This window comes from Oxyura jamaicensis, chromosome 3 (genome assembly GCF_011077185.1).
Source record: "Oxyura jamaicensis isolate SHBP4307 breed ruddy duck chromosome 3, BPBGC_Ojam_1.0, whole genome shotgun sequence".
Classification (NCBI taxonomy): Eukaryota; Metazoa; Chordata; class Aves; order Anseriformes; family Anatidae; genus Oxyura; species Oxyura jamaicensis.
Window position 1 is genome coordinate 64,768,563 of NC_048895.1, and position 15,605 is coordinate 64,784,167.

A 15,605-nucleotide genomic window follows, 5' to 3' on the forward strand; every position below is an offset into this window, starting at 1 on the left:
GGAAGTCCAATTTCTCTGCTTTCTTACAGTCCTTACAGATAAAATTAACGAATCACTTAATATTTCGTAACTCATTAATGTTATGGTTGTTCCACAATGTGTAGAAACTTGGACAGTTACCCTGGAGAATGCTAGGTTTAAAATAAAGTAAAAATGTAAAATGGACTCAATACGAAATTAAGAGATTCTGTAAGGCTTGTGGCTTACATAGCTTTCAGTTTAGAATAATCACACACCTGATCCCTCTATTTATGCCACCAACGTCACTAAAAAGACACTTCATACTTTCTTTACTTTGACCCTTCCTTAAGGTAACTATTGGCCATATACTGTCAAGGCAATGTCCTAATCTAGCACAAGGCTCTTTACAGGAACCTTACTACAACTAACCTGTAATGTGAAGAGTCATCTTTTTAAACATATATTAATTGGGCTATTTTTTCTGCAAAGTACGCCAGCTGCTTAACCAGCCAGCAGGACTTGAGAAGGAGACGTGGAGATATGGCGGATCAGGCCTGCTGATCTAGAAATCTTGTGTGAATCTTATGTGCTCCCATAAATGACAAAGAGTAGGGAGGCAAGTACTTTACAAAGGCCCCCATTGCTCTTGAACAGTAATACGCCCCGATGAATCTCTTTGCATGATATTTTTATTGTTTTCCAAAGTTTTTATCATCTGAGACCTTCTGAACTTGCAAAAATATAAAGAATATATTTTATTCTGCTTGTCATTTTGATAATACAGTTGTTCCACATTCTGAAAATCCTTGCACTTGACTAGAATAAAACTATTTCCTTCAAGGTCAAATTAAAAGTGCATTTGTGATTGGCAGAATGAGGTAGCATCTTAAGTTCTTGAAGACCACAGCATTTCCAATGAACTTTGAAAGAAGAATATCTGTTAGATTGTCTAAGAGCCCATTTATTAAGTTGTCTATAGTTGATTTTAAGGAAGAATAGTTTTATCTACCCTGTGAAAGAGAACCAAAATCTCATCCTTTGTCACAATGTATAACTGTGAAGATATAGGCACAACTCTTAAGAATTCTATTGAAAGACTCATGTGGATGTTGATTGCTCATTTGGCCTGTAATGTTTTTATAGATTAATGTCATGGCTGTATTCATCTAATGCCCAGTCCATATCCCATTAAAAAGTCCTTGTGCTCTCTTTAATCTCTGGGGAACCTTGTGCTCTCTTCCATCTTTGGGGAACCAAGCTCTAATTTAGTCTAATGGAGAATAATTTTCTTATGTATAGTATAACTACATGATAAAAAATAATTTTGTCAGCTACATAATGTATTATTATTATTTTTCACTAAAAGAAATAGTTCTGATGTTGCTTTCACTTCCTGCACAACATACTCTTTTCTTACAGACCATGCACACTTACAAATATATTTGTTGTCTGAACATCAAAGGACTGTTATCCAGACGGAAAATAGACAAGTTACAACCAAAAAGCATGTTCTGCCTTTAGCCTCACTGATTTGTGGTTCAATAAAACAGAGGATTTCTATTCTGAACCCATATCTGAAAAAAATTTACAAACATATCGTACATAATTAATACCCTTCTGGCATTCAGAATAGCAGGCAAGAGTCAAAGAAAACTTGAAGCAGGTGTGAAAAACAGCAAGATAACCACCAAGCCCAAGTCACCAAGATTAATTTAGAATGACACAAAAGGAATTTCAAAAATGTTTTTACTGAGGTTTGCTGATAATTCCATTGATCAAGTTCAGATCTCATACAGCTTCAAGTATTACATCAAAACTACATCTCTTTTCATTAGATCTATATCTGAATATTTTCCTCCTCTAATATGGCTTAAGTGTTAAATGAAGATACAGTACTTACTTAGGACCGATTTTTCTAACATTATGAAAACCAAGGCGTTATCAAGGCAACAAGTAGTGCTCTTAATTAATAACATCAAAACAATTGAAGTGATAACAAGAGCTCATCTAATTAAAAACCCAAAACACTGAACACCTAGGGAAGAGTACAGGACAAAAACAGTCACATAGCAGAGCCTCATGACCTCCCATGATCTCAGCTCAGACACTTCCTAAGCCAGAAATGACATCTTCATGTTTAACAGTGCTTGGTAGTTTTTTCTTTAATTTGCATATTCACTTTCTGAAATTATGGAAATTTTCAGCATCCGCACATTTTGTAGCATGGCATTTCACAGCTTATTTAGGCACTGTATAAAGAAACATTTAAGCACAATATTTGCATAGAACTGCTTCACTTTCAGTGCAAGATAATACATGAGATGAGTGAGAACAGCAGAACACAGCCTTTCATTTTTCATTCTTTAAGTTAAATACCACATAATATGTAATAAATATGTAAATAAATTCTAGAAATCTGACTAGGTCATTGACATTTAGCATTTATCTTCTTCCCATTTTCATTAAGTCAGTTAATAATCAGAGTATCTGTGTTACAGACAATTGTGATACTGAAAAAAAAAAAAAAAGGGAGCTAAGGTTCTTGGGATTGGCTTTTGGGGTTTTTGTTTTCTTCATAAGTTGTTTAAATGTCATATTTGATGAGATAGGATAGGATTCATGTTGAACTGACTGAAATCATAGCATATTTAGCAAAATAAATCCCTATACATGTGCTATGTTTTAGCATAGCTGGCTTATCCTGCAAAACCTTTTAATTTTAAATCATAATTTTTCATCAAAACATGTAGTAGAAAAATCTCTGATTTGTTTTTATCTGTATTTGCTATGTTACACCAGGAAAAGAATGCTCGGCCTACCTCTGGCTTGCCTCAGTCATTGTAGGTAGTTTCTTAAAGTGTAACATGACACAGTGATATAGGTCATTATACCAGTTCCTGAAGTTCAGATTATTGTTTTTATATATATTTGCTATGAATTTCCTTTAGTAAATTAAAATGGGTAGCTAGGTAAGCATATCTCACAAAGTCTTGTGATACAGAGAATCACCTCTCCAAATTTCAGACATATTTCATGGATATTCCACTACAACAGAATTTATCTAAGCTTATGAGCAAGCATATCCAGCTAATTTGCATCTTTATTCTCTACTACCCCAAAAACTGTTCCATTATTTATACTTTGTTCTGCATGTCATCCCCAGCTATTGTCTCCTTACATCACAGTGACAACTCGGATTAAACAGAGACTGCGTAGAAAATAAGAGCAGCTTTCCCCTGCGGGATAAGCAAACAAAACAGAAACCCACCTGCACAGCAGCTCTTTACTTTCTGTCCTGTGTGGGATCTGAGGAGCTCAGTGCATCACTGCCCAGCAGCTCAGTGCAGACATGTTGCTCTCGTGTGTGGGCCTGCAAAAGTAGCTCATCCCCTGCACTGCTGCATCTCCTGGGGGACTGCTCTTACACACATGGCAGGCTGTTATATATGGGTGTCAGTCTTCATGTCCTGAAAAATACCTTCCTTGCAAAAGTTAAAAAGAAAAATCCAGCTGGTGAACTGGATTGGGTTTCCTGTGCATTGGGTTTCCTTCTGGAGAACCAGTAACAGCACTGGGCATGGCTCCCTGAGCTCTCTCTTTACCTGACAAATGTTCTCTTACACATGGAAGACAAAAATATATGAAATTACATAAAGTTTAAAACTAGTTCTGAGGTGCTGAGTCTTTTTGTTCAGACGTTCCCTAATTATGTTTTCAGATATTTCTTTCTGCTCTTTGGAATGTAACTTATCTGACCTTACTGGGGCAAGCTCACTTCTCAGGGCTTCTTATGAGGTCTGGTTTAGATTAATTTAGGTGTTACTTCTTCATTCATCTGAACTTGCACCATCTCATAATGGGCACCTCACTTAGCAGTATCAAGTATCAAGACCAAGATCACTAGGTCACCATTTAGGGAGGGCAACTCAGGTCACCGAGGAGACTGTCAGAGGTAGTTGTATCAAATGTCATCTCAATGAGGAATTTGAGGTGTTTGTGTTCCTGAAGTGTTCTGTTAAGTGGCTGGGGTGGGTAGTATAAACAAGAATATGTTAACTGTTGGAGATTTTAATACAGAGTTCACTGAAGGTTTATTTTATCTCTCTACAAATGTAATGAATAAATGCATTAAATCTTGCATTTTAGTCATACAAGTACTCTCTTTTTATTTGTTTCTAGGTACTTCAGAGAAAACTCATGAACACAGTAAGTAAAAGTTATTTAAGAATACTGTTACTTCAGCATTTAGGGAGAAGGTACTTTTTTTACATTTTCAGAGTCTTAGCAGCTGAAGATGAGATTTTGATTTGTGAAACCAGCTTTCAGTGACTGTAATGCGTGTTTCACAGGTCCCAAAGTGTGTGGAAACCCCTTTCCAGTTCAGGTTTGGGTAAGACCCACCTGTGCCTTCTGCCTCCATGAGAGCATCTCACTGAAAAAAAAAAATTGTGGGGGACATGGAGCAGGAAGGGCCTGTGCTGTTCCTTGGTCTGGGCTCTGATCCACACAATGGAGGAATTTACCCCTTGGTCTGCTGCCACTCTGACCTGCTACACAATTTACACGTAGCTGCTGTAAATCAGAATGAAATGTGATGAAATGTGTTTTTAATATTTCCTCTGAAATTCCAGAGCTTGTCTATCCCACAATGTTGGATTTTTGGGGGGTTGTTGTTGTTGTTTGTTTGTTTTGTTTTGTTATATTTATTGTTTTTTGGATATCACTATTTTTAGATAGCGCAAAATTGCATACCGTTTATATTGTAATGCAGTATAATATTTATCATTTTTATTGCTTGACAATATATCAATGGAATCCAGAAAAATTGGTCCCAGGCTAACAGAGGAATATGAAAAGTTATTTTTTATTTATGCAGTATACTAAGCTTTTGTTTTCCATTCCATATGAGACTACCACATTCTTAATAAAATAATAATAATAATAATAATAACAGCAAAGCTTCCATAATTCCTGTATTAAGCATTAAGGAGAAATGTTTTATATAGAAGAGAGGTGGTATCAATCAAAACTAGTAGTAGCAGCATTTCAATTTTTTTTAATTTATATTTTATTTGTTTTTAAAAAAATGAATTTTGCAATTTCTTAGGCAACACAAAAAGTCAAAAATCACTTTTTCTTTGGCACTATTTTCATTTTGAGAAAGATTTTCTTATAAAATTAAAACCTTTTCCCAAGAAATGTATTCATCAAAAATCAAGTCTAATGTTAATACATAATGCAAAATAATCTTTTAAAAGCATAAAGATTTTTTTATTATTATTATTAAAATCTAAGAATTAAGAAACCTTCTAACATGGTTGTTCTAATTTGCAGAACCTGCACATATTAAACACAAAAAAACTATCTCTCAGATGAAGCCAGGTATGTTTGGTAATATAATTTCCAGTTACTCCGGGCTCCATTCAATAAGGATTTGTGTGGTCTGCAAAACTGGGAGACTTCCTTGAGCTTTTTGCTTTGTGTCATTGGCTTTTTCAAAATATTGGGAAAGGAACAAAAATAAGGGTGAAATTTATCTAAAAAGATTAGACTTTGACAGTTTTTCATAGCTTCTGTGACTCTCTCATTGGTGCAGTATGACTTATAAAGCATTGTCAGAAACAATTCTCCCATTTTTCAGTGCTTGGAAGGGGGGGTCAGTGCTGCCTTTTAGTACATCAGGGAAGATTATTTGGAATTATCCCATCTCAACTTTTTCTGTAAACTAGATGTAACATGAAGTGTCATCACAAAGTTGGAACTACTATCCCCCCTGGGTATATGATAGCCTGATCAAAGGCAGCCTCTAGATTATGGGTCTCAGAAGAACAGGAGTTGGACAATTCAAAAAATCTTGGGTTGAGTATGCATTCAGGTAAACTGTAATTAACCAACTACAATTGGCTGCAGTGATATGGATGGGGTCCCCCTTCGAACCAGGGCTTTGTGACTCTTCATACTTCTTAAGGAGAAAGAAGGGGATCTGCAGTTTATTCTGGTTTAAATAAACAAGGCTAAGAGGATATCCTCATAGAGAACTCATCTATTGATGCTCTGCTTACCCATCTCCCGAGTGGTCTTACTGAATGCTGTCAGCACTGACAGCAATGTTCAATGTTAAGCAGACAGACTCGTTTTGCATCATTCCCTTTTCCTGATTTTTTTTTTTAAATATCAATTTCTTCTACACATTTACTGTTTTTCTCATTTGTTTTTATAACATAAAAACATACTACTTGCAATTAAATATTTCATAGACAATTTGAGGTTTCCTGAAAGCCTTGAACAGCTGATTTTGTGAAATTGTATTGCTATTTGGTAATCAACACTGGGAAAATAAAAACTAAAACTAATAAAAAAGGCAACATTCCTCAGCTTAAAAAGCAACATTCCTCAGCTTTATATATATTCAGATCTAGCAGAGCGCTTCAGCCAGAAGGTAGGTGCAAGGGGGTCTGCCCGAGGCAGGAATGCCCTGTTGAGAAAGCCACCCTGTCCAGCTCTTTGCATCATGACAGGGGTCAGCAGCAGCTTATCTGTGGGTCACCTAGGCAGGTGGCATGACTACTCATCCTCCCAGCACAATGAAACCACCTCCAGCTGCATGATTAGCCTGTTTTGATCCAGATACTAGCATGAAAATAAATTTCCATTGCAAGGCACTTGCAAACATCAGAGCATCTTGTCCCAAAGCCTGTATCTCAGGCTGATTAGGACTTTGCTTTAGTACAGTATATTCCAGATTAAAGCCCTTGGAATTTAAATGCTTGAAAAAAAAAATAAAATTAAAATTAAAAAAATAATAATAATAATAAATAAACTTGCTAAATTTCCTTTAGTGTAAAAGATCTCAGGTGATTAAAGGTTGCTTTAGGGAGCAATGGTTGTTTTGAGTTTCGGTTGATGGCTGGAAGTATTAATCTGCAGGCACAGGTGGTAATAATGCTTCTGCCTGCTGTGTGCTAATGAGTGCTCTTGAGTTAGCAGACTGAATTACAAAAGCCTCATTCTGTACAAAGCAGTGGCCTTCTTTTTCACCTTGAATCAAAGCAGCTTCAAACTTTTATTTCTATGCATCCTGCCATCAGATTTAGGAGTATCGTGTGACCGAGAAACTAGAGAATCTCAGAAAATATATTGATCCTGTAGGGAAATTAAAAAGGGGGTTGGAGGTGGGGGGGAGCAAGTAAAGCAAGAGGATTCTTTCATGTCGTAGTTCTTCTGAAACTGCCTGAAATACACAGAGAAATGTTTACAGCTTTATACTTTTTCTATTTAAATTAGATACATCAAAACAAAAATGAATATTAATGCCAATAGTGCTGCAAAACTAGAGCTCTGCAGAGGAAAGAAATTCTCTCCAATGAAATATTTCAGGACTGTAAACTTTGGTCATATTTAAAATCAGAACAAAATCTGAATTTTTCAGAAATATTCACACACACACACAAAAAAAAAAAAAAGTGGATTTTTTGTAGCTTTATGAGGTCATCAATTTATTTATTTGTTTATTTATTTGCTGTATTCCACATAATATATTAAATATAAAAAGTAAAAGAAATATAAAACCATATTATAAAATGAAAGCATGAAGTATTTCTTCTCTTCTTGTCAAAATGCTATGTATCATTCATATCAGATGTGTTTTGTTGTTGTTGCTATTGTTGTTTTCACTGCTTTTCTCCATACGGAAATTTCAGTGAACTGATATGATTTTGTGAAACCTCCTGATTTCCTGAAGTGTGTTCCCTTGTAGAGTGTTCCTAAGTTTTGCTTATGTGATCCTTCGGTCTTTCTTCTGGTTACAACTAATTGCTAGGCACAAAAAGCTATACAGTCACCTCCTGTAGATCTGCCAAGAGACGAAAAGCTGCAGCCTTCAGGGTGTTCTCCAGTAGAATCAGTAGATCAATGGTTACTGTACAGTTAAGTTGCAGAATAGGCAAGTGAGAGAATACTGGAGAATTATTATGTTTATTTCCAGATGAATGCAAGTCCCTAGGTCTGTTCAATATACTCTGTTTTCAGAAATTTGTTTTGAAAAGAAACTCCCTCCCTTACTTTTAAATGGATCAGACTTACCATCCACTCAACAACTTGTTTGGTTGACTCCTAGAGGTACAAGGCAAGCATTGATGTAAATTCTCACCAGAATTAGAAAAAGCAAGAATATCCTATTTGGTGTTGAAAAGAGCAGGAATAATACCCAAAGAAAGAGAAGACATGAACTTGTTGAGTTTTGCTTGTCATTAATCCAGTGGATATTACAGGGCCTAGGTTTAAGTCAGCAGCCCTTGGGAGTTTGTTGTTGTTGTTGTTGTTTGGTATATGGAAATCTTAATATCCTAATCTAAATTAGTGAAATACATTGCTAATATGTTAAAGCTCTTCTAAGAGCAGAAAGAGAATACTTTATCTCAACAAGTTTCATTTTCAAGCTGCTGGTTGTACTATAATGTTTCTACTTTCACAGACAGCCATGAAATGGAGATGAGATTTTTTAATTCATTGTTTTCATAAGAAGTTGACAATAACAATAGCTGAGTAAGGGGAAAAAAAGTCCTTAACTTAATATGAGTGAAATTAAATCACTACCTACCAGATGACAACTGTAAAGCATAGCAATGCAGAGCTCTATTTTGTTTCCAAAGAATATAAAAGATCAATATAAATGGAGCTTTATCCCTCCTTGCATTTTTCCCCCATCAGTACTGATTTCCTGCCAGAAACAAAGCAAATAAATAAATAAATAAATAAAAACTATTGCTGTATGTTGTTGGATTCACATGTGCACTGTTGCTTTGCTTCATGCTGCAATATTATGGAAGAAAAACACAGACCGTGCAGCAACAAGACTGTTTCTCTGTCTATTGCCTCATGATAAATGTCTTTTTAGTTCTGTTTGGCAAGTGTATACCTCTGGGAATCTGAGAGCTAAGTTAAAAAGAAATGGGCACAGACAAAGAGATGAACCTCCGCCCTCATGAAAAAAAAAAAAAAAAAATAATAATAATAATAATAATAAAAATCTCTGGAAGTTACATGCTAAATTCAAAGGAAATTCATGTATATTGAGACCACTCAACATATTTCCAACCACCATCCCCTCCCCTGTGCCTCCCCTCTGTTATCTCATTTAAGAACATCTGGCTGACAGGCTGGAAACATAGCTGCTGTTCAGTAGCCAAGTAGTTCTGTGCATGTACAGGCACATTACCCAGGAGTATTTCTAGTCAACTAGCACTCAGATTAGTTGAATGGCTTCAGGGGACAAGATATCCCTACCTAACCTGACCTTCACTCAGTTTGTGTCATCTGATGCCTGGCAGAGGTCTTGAGGGAAAGGAATGTGTCAGAGGCATGTGGCTGTCAACTGCTTCCATCAGTAAGAGGAAAAGGAAACACATTCTGAATATGTCTGAACAGTATTAAAATAAAAAGCAGTGATATATGTGAATGTGGAAAGGTAGGGGTTAGGAGATAAGTTTGAATTCAGGTATGGGAAAAGAGAAAATGGGAGCAGAGCTATAAAAAGATTGGGAAAAGGGGAAAGTTCAAGTCAACCGAACTAGTAGAGTAGAGATCTGGAAAAAAAAAAAAAAAAAAAAAAAAAAAGTGTTGCTATTCCCATCTGACTGGGCTACTGGGCTTTAGACAAGGCCCTGCCTCACTAGGAAGTGCAGCCCTGCCTGTGCCTCTGCCTTCATCCCCAGGCTTTCTGGAGGAAAGGCAGCTCAGGTCTAGTGGCTCAGGCTGACATGGTCCATATCCTCTGGATCATGTGAACTGTGCTGAGCATGGCCAGGGACAGCTCACCAGCATGAGGACTTGGACAGCCTTTCTCATGGTATTATCAGAAGCTCCAGACTTCTCTAAGGTTTTCTGACAGATATCCAGCTGGGTCTATCAAGGTAAGCTAGTCCAGTAGCGTGTGTCATGATCTGGCATTTAAACTGATGCTGCCCTGTGTGGATGTGCCTGTGCAAGTCAGCATGTGCCTGGGGGTCTCCATACCTTTCTTGTGTTCAGACTGTATAAATGTATACATAGATATCTGTGGCTAGGCAATATCTGAGCTTTCAGGTCATATAATAATAAATTGTTAAATTTAGACCCTTCAGCAGGGTAAGGTACACAAAGTTATAATACTTGTATTATTAGAAATACAGTTTCCACCTGGGTGCCTATCTGAAAGACACAACCAGGTATGTGGCTGTTTTCAGATATTTGAGACATTAGGCAGAGTAATTTATTTTTCCATGGTGTATGATCTCACCATGCAGCCAAAACTCATAATGTATAAATGCTGTTTTACAGTGCTACAATGGGGTAGTGATGCTAATGGCGTGCATTTATTGTGTCACTGTGAATCATATGTACAATATCATGTTTAGAAATATTTTTCCAGTTATATCTACCTATTCTAACACAGCATGAATTTCTAATTTTAATGCGGCTTTCACAACACAGAGGAGAAAATTAAACAACCAAAGACAGCTCCCACTGAGAAGTCAGGTAGGAACAAGTCATTCTTTCCTGATTTATGGTGGGGGGAGGGGGTGTTAAACACTGTTCAGATTTTTTCTAATGTAGTGTATTTGCATTACAATCAGTTGTTACGGTATTCTGAAATATGTGATTGAAAACATGTTCTTAGAGAAAATCCAGCACACTGGCAACTGCAGATGCCGTTTTAAGAACAGTCTTTCCAATGACAAAGCCAGGTCAAGGTGTTTCAGCTCTGGGCTGCTTGTTCCAGCCTCTGTGCCAGAGCTGGGGCAATGAAATGGAGTGGAGCTGTAACTCAGATCTCTGAAATGATCACCAGTATAAGGCATTTCTGTTTTTTGGTTGGTTGGTTGTATTGTTTTGTTTTGTTTAAGCTCAGAACTTTCCAGTGACTTAATTTACAGCACAGAGAATAGTGTACAAGTAGGGAGTGGTGGAGGAGGATGAAGCACCAGTTTGATAAGGGACTTGGATGTACCTTAAAATGTCTTTCTCAAGGGGAAAGTGTTTTTGGAACTAACCCAAGGTCTTTGGGACCTTGTACATTTTGTGATAATAATGGTTCAAATAATGTTTACTGTTATAGAAGCCCTGAAGAGTCATCAAGGAATTAGAACAGTCTCATCATCACCAACAGGTTACACAAAGCTTTTTTTGAAGGCTTTTTCTAGATATTAGCCTCTTGATTTCTACTCGGAGTAGCCTTTATCATTTTACACCTACATTCACAATTATTTTTAGAGTCAACTAGGTTTTACTTTTAGTTTTTGAGAGAAATGGTTCTGGAGCACACAAACACGTAACTACGTTAAATGACAGGATACTGCATTATTTCAGCAGGAGCAGATAGTTAGGAGGACTTGCAAAGGTCTAAACACGTTTAAAAATATCTGGTTTTGGGGTCCTGAATGTTGTACATGTTTATATGAGTGACGGAAGCTAAGAAAAAATAAGAACTGAACTAAAATAAAATATTTTAATATGAAAAAAAAAAAATCCTCTTTATATCTAAATACTATATTTTACCTTCTTTTGTCTTCTGTAGCCCAGGCAAAACAAGCAAGTATGTGGTACCTACCTTCATCAGAAAAATTCCTGTAATATAACTGTGTGGCTTTTTCTGAACTTAATATATGGACTTAATATGAACTTAATTATGAACTTAATATATTTGCTTAAAACTATGGTGTATGTATCCCCATGCCTTACATTATTTTCATTTAACATATTGTCTTGTCATTGCTATTTAATAGCCTATTTAACATAACCAATTGTTAACATAACCATCCTGCTTCAGCACAGGAGTTTAACTTATTCAACTTATTCTACAGATCCCCTATAACAAGACTCAACAAAGATTTAATACAGGAGTGACAAGCTTTCAAAATATCACTGTTAAGAATTAGTTGTGTTGAATGAATACTCAGTCTGAATTTACAAAATAAATAAATAAATAAATAAATCACCTCTTTATTTCCTAATCATATTAATATTTTTAATGTAGCTGCATCTAGCATTTTTCCCAGTCAAGAACTGGAGTCCATACATTAACATACCATACAGTCTGCATGTTAATTTTATGTATCTTTCCTACCTTCAGCATACAAAGATAAACTCAATAATAATAATAATAATAAATCAGTTAAGTCCCCATATAGTTCCACCACCAAGAAAAAAACAGATGTGGGAAAAAATATGACTCTCTGAAGATGTAAGTTTTAATTCACACCTCATAAAACTGTTACTTATTTGAAATTCACTGTCATGTCTTCATCTCAGCATTACTTGGAATATACCTTCACCTGGAAACGCTGTTGCTAGATGTTCATCAAATGGCGGAAGGGTTGAGGCATAATGCCCTTTTTTCAGGGGCTACTTACATGTTTATAACATTTATAAACATATAACATGTTATAACATTTTCCATGTTATAACCCCCTTTGCATCCTTCTCATTGCTCAAAAAATAACTGACACAGACTTTTAGCTGTGGGGGAAGTCACCTGTAAACAAGGTTGGCATAGCTGTCCATTGATTCTTCAGCTTTAAAATGTATCATGGTCCCTATTTGCATGCATTTGGCATAGCTTCTACTATGCTATGAAGTCTGTTCTGATGATTTTGTTTGTTTGTTTGTTTAATGTATTATTATTTTCAATTCCTTTTAAGCAGGTGTGTCTGGTATAAATTATGTAGTGCTAGTGCTAGATAGACCTCTCCTTTTTTTTTTTTTTTTTTTTTTTTAACAAAGATTTTCATCCTCTTTCCAATAACCCTAATAACCTAAAATAAAGTCGCATCATTACCTGTCATAATTATGAAATTGAAAAGCATGGGAGGGGCTCAGGGGGATGGGACTAGTGCATGGCCTGCAAAGCTGTGCTAGTTCTCTTATTTTCCACAGTGAGATACAGTTTATCCATACAGAATAGGATGTCTTCAAGGCTTTGGGAATTCAGCTCAGGCATGTCAGACTCAACATAAAGGTCAAATGAATGGTTGCTGAGTTTGCTCTGTACTCTTCTTTCAAATAACATAGATGGAGAGTGGTTATAAATTACATTTCAGAAATTGAGGGAATCTCTATTAACTGACTTCTTTAATATATGCATATAATTCTTACTAGCATTAACTGCAGCCAGGTATGTAAAGCTTTGTGCAATACTACTGAGCTTCACTGTTTTGATACAGATCCCCTAGAGGATAATCTGTTAGTAACTAAACATTTGTCTTTTTTTTTTTTTTTTCCAAAATAACAGCATGAAACATAGAAAATTAATGTTTATTCTTGAAAAATATACATGCAATCCTTCTTAGTAAAAAAAAAAAAAAAAGAGAGAGAGAGAGATGCAAAAAAAAGCTTAGAAACACAGTAATTTTGTTATGATGTTTCTTTTGTCTAGAGCATGAAGCAATCAGGCATGAAAAAGATGTTGCAACTACAAAACCAGGTAGGCACTCCGACATTTTATGCATTCATTACTTTTGAAAGTGTTATTTAAACAAACAGTAAGATTTTATTGCATATGACAAATGTCAGAATGAACAAAATCATGGTTTTGTGAGGTATTTTGCAGTATCAAACTGCCTTGACATGTCATACCATAGCTAAGGTAGCACAGTGCGTATTTACAATGCCCTTTGTCATTTTCTGAATATATATATATATCAAAGGTTAAGTTTCTGTTTCTGTAGTTCCACTGACATTAAATAAGTTATACCAGCAAAGAATCTGAACTATTATCCTAAGGCATTTATTTTAAATGGCATCATTTTCCTATTTTTTTTGTTGGTATCTCTAATTATATGGACTTCACAGCCTTCCTGCATGAGTCAATTTCTCAGGATCAGCAGCCAGTTTAATTCTCCTCCATAGCAAGGTGTTATATGATGCTCTATTCAGATCATGACCCAACAATAGCTATAGTTTATGATAAATGTCTCTGCATATCATAATTCCTATGCAATGTCTCTTGTACAAGATAGAGAAAAATTGCTGCAGTTATACGAAGCAGCATAGTTCAGTTTCACTGTGAATCAGTTACCATGGGTTTAACAAATCTCCACTCTTCTCCGTGAAAGAAAATAAGTAAAGAATTAAAATTCTTATTGTTAGTATTATTCATCCTTAACTCTAGTACAGCCATTATTATGTGTTGAGAAAAACATCCCTACTGTTATTATGTCATTAGATTGTTATTAATTACATTAAGATTACTAAAAATGTTTTGATATACAGTAAATAAACAAATATAGACTAATAAACAAAGGCATTCTTCACCATAGAAGCATTCAGCTATATTTCACTTTCTTACTTTCCTCTTTTTCCTTCCCAGTCAAACTGAAAACAACTGCAAGTATGTGTCATGTCTTGTTTCCTATGGAACGTAAATCTGCTTTTCAGATTCATGTTGTCTCAACTCACATTTTCGTAATTTTGTCATGTTAGATAATGGTATTTCATTGCTTATACTACAGGTACTCTTAGATTGTACTCAGTCTGCTAAGTAACAGCTGAACACATCAAAGCTAAGCACATTTGTAATTTAATGCTGTGAAGCGGCAACTCTCAAATTCTGAAAAAATTACTATTTATAAAAGTAAAGGAAATTCTGCTAGTAGTATAACTGATGCTCTGTTGATTTTAGATGAGTGTAGACACATCATTTATCTTTATGTAAATATATAATTTATTAAAAATATCAATATGGCATGCAGTGTAACTGAATTAGACAACTTTTTCAGGACTTATTTTACTGTTTGGAAATGTCTTATTTAATGATATTTTTCTTGGCTTTGTTTCAATACACTTTATATTTAATTTTTAAAAATGAAAGAGGAGAAAGGAGTATTCGGATGAATTTCTTGCATAATAAAGTCATTGGATAATGCCCTTGTAAAGATTAGTAAGACTTTTGAATGGCTAAAGACTGAGATCAGTGTTTATTTTAGCAAGTCATTATATTATGATCAAACAACAATCAGAAGGGCAGTGTTTACACTGAACTCTGATTTGTTAACATGTTGAAATATAGATCTTCATTCATAGATTAATTAGTTGGAGTCTCTTTAGGAGAGGAACTTTGATTTATTTCCTGATTTGTGCCTGACACATCAAGACCAAATCATGTGTTATTCTGCTGCAAAGTAAGAGTATCCAAAACTAAGATCAAGCCCCATGAGGCACACACCTCTTCCTGCTTCATGTCAGAAGCTGACAGCATGGCAAGGCAAGCTACTTCCATTAAGCTTCCTAAATTAATCTCCCAGGTTAGGTGCTGTAGGTTAGACAAGATGAATACCTGCTCTTAAACACCTGTCAGAAGACACAGTGCTGTTCTGAATCCCAGCTCCAAGAGGAAAGGGAGAACATGAAGCATCTGAAATGTACCTCCACTGAAGGATCTGCAATCCTGAACCGTAGTGTTGAGTTTTCAAGTCATCATTGCAAAACTATTATTTCCCATGAAGCTACTGGTGTTGTGGTTTTTGTTTTGTTTTGTTTTGTTTTCATTTTTGCCAATATGTTAGGTAATTTTTTCCTCTATTTGATTCCATTATTCATATTTGTTAAGTCTTTTTTGTTCACTGGATCTGTTCACTGACATATGTCTTCTGCACTGATTTATCTGAGAT

The 15,605-nt window shown here is 35.5% G+C and overlaps 1 protein-coding gene across 11 annotated transcripts in view; it reads left to right on the forward strand.

Moving 5' to 3' along the window:
- The window catches only part of TRDN (triadin), a 245,228-nt gene that overhangs the window by 203,572 nt on the left and 26,051 nt on the right, over positions 1–15,605 (forward strand). For 9 of the 11 annotated variants that reach the window (XM_035320873.1, XM_035320870.1, XM_035320877.1 and 6 more), the window contains 6 exons: positions 4,141–4,167; positions 5,296–5,343; positions 10,432–10,476; positions 11,516–11,533; positions 13,373–13,420; positions 14,306–14,326. In XM_035320873.1, the coding sequence (XP_035176764.1) occupies positions 4,141–4,167; positions 5,296–5,343; positions 10,432–10,476; positions 11,516–11,533; positions 13,373–13,420; positions 14,306–14,326 (207 nt within the window). Of the gene's footprint in view, positions 1–4,140; positions 4,168–5,295; positions 5,344–10,431; positions 10,477–10,849; positions 11,154–11,515; positions 11,534–13,372; positions 13,421–14,305; positions 14,327–15,605 lie in introns of those variants that run through there. The other 2 variants (XM_035320871.1, XM_035320878.1) reach the window with 2 other exon arrangements.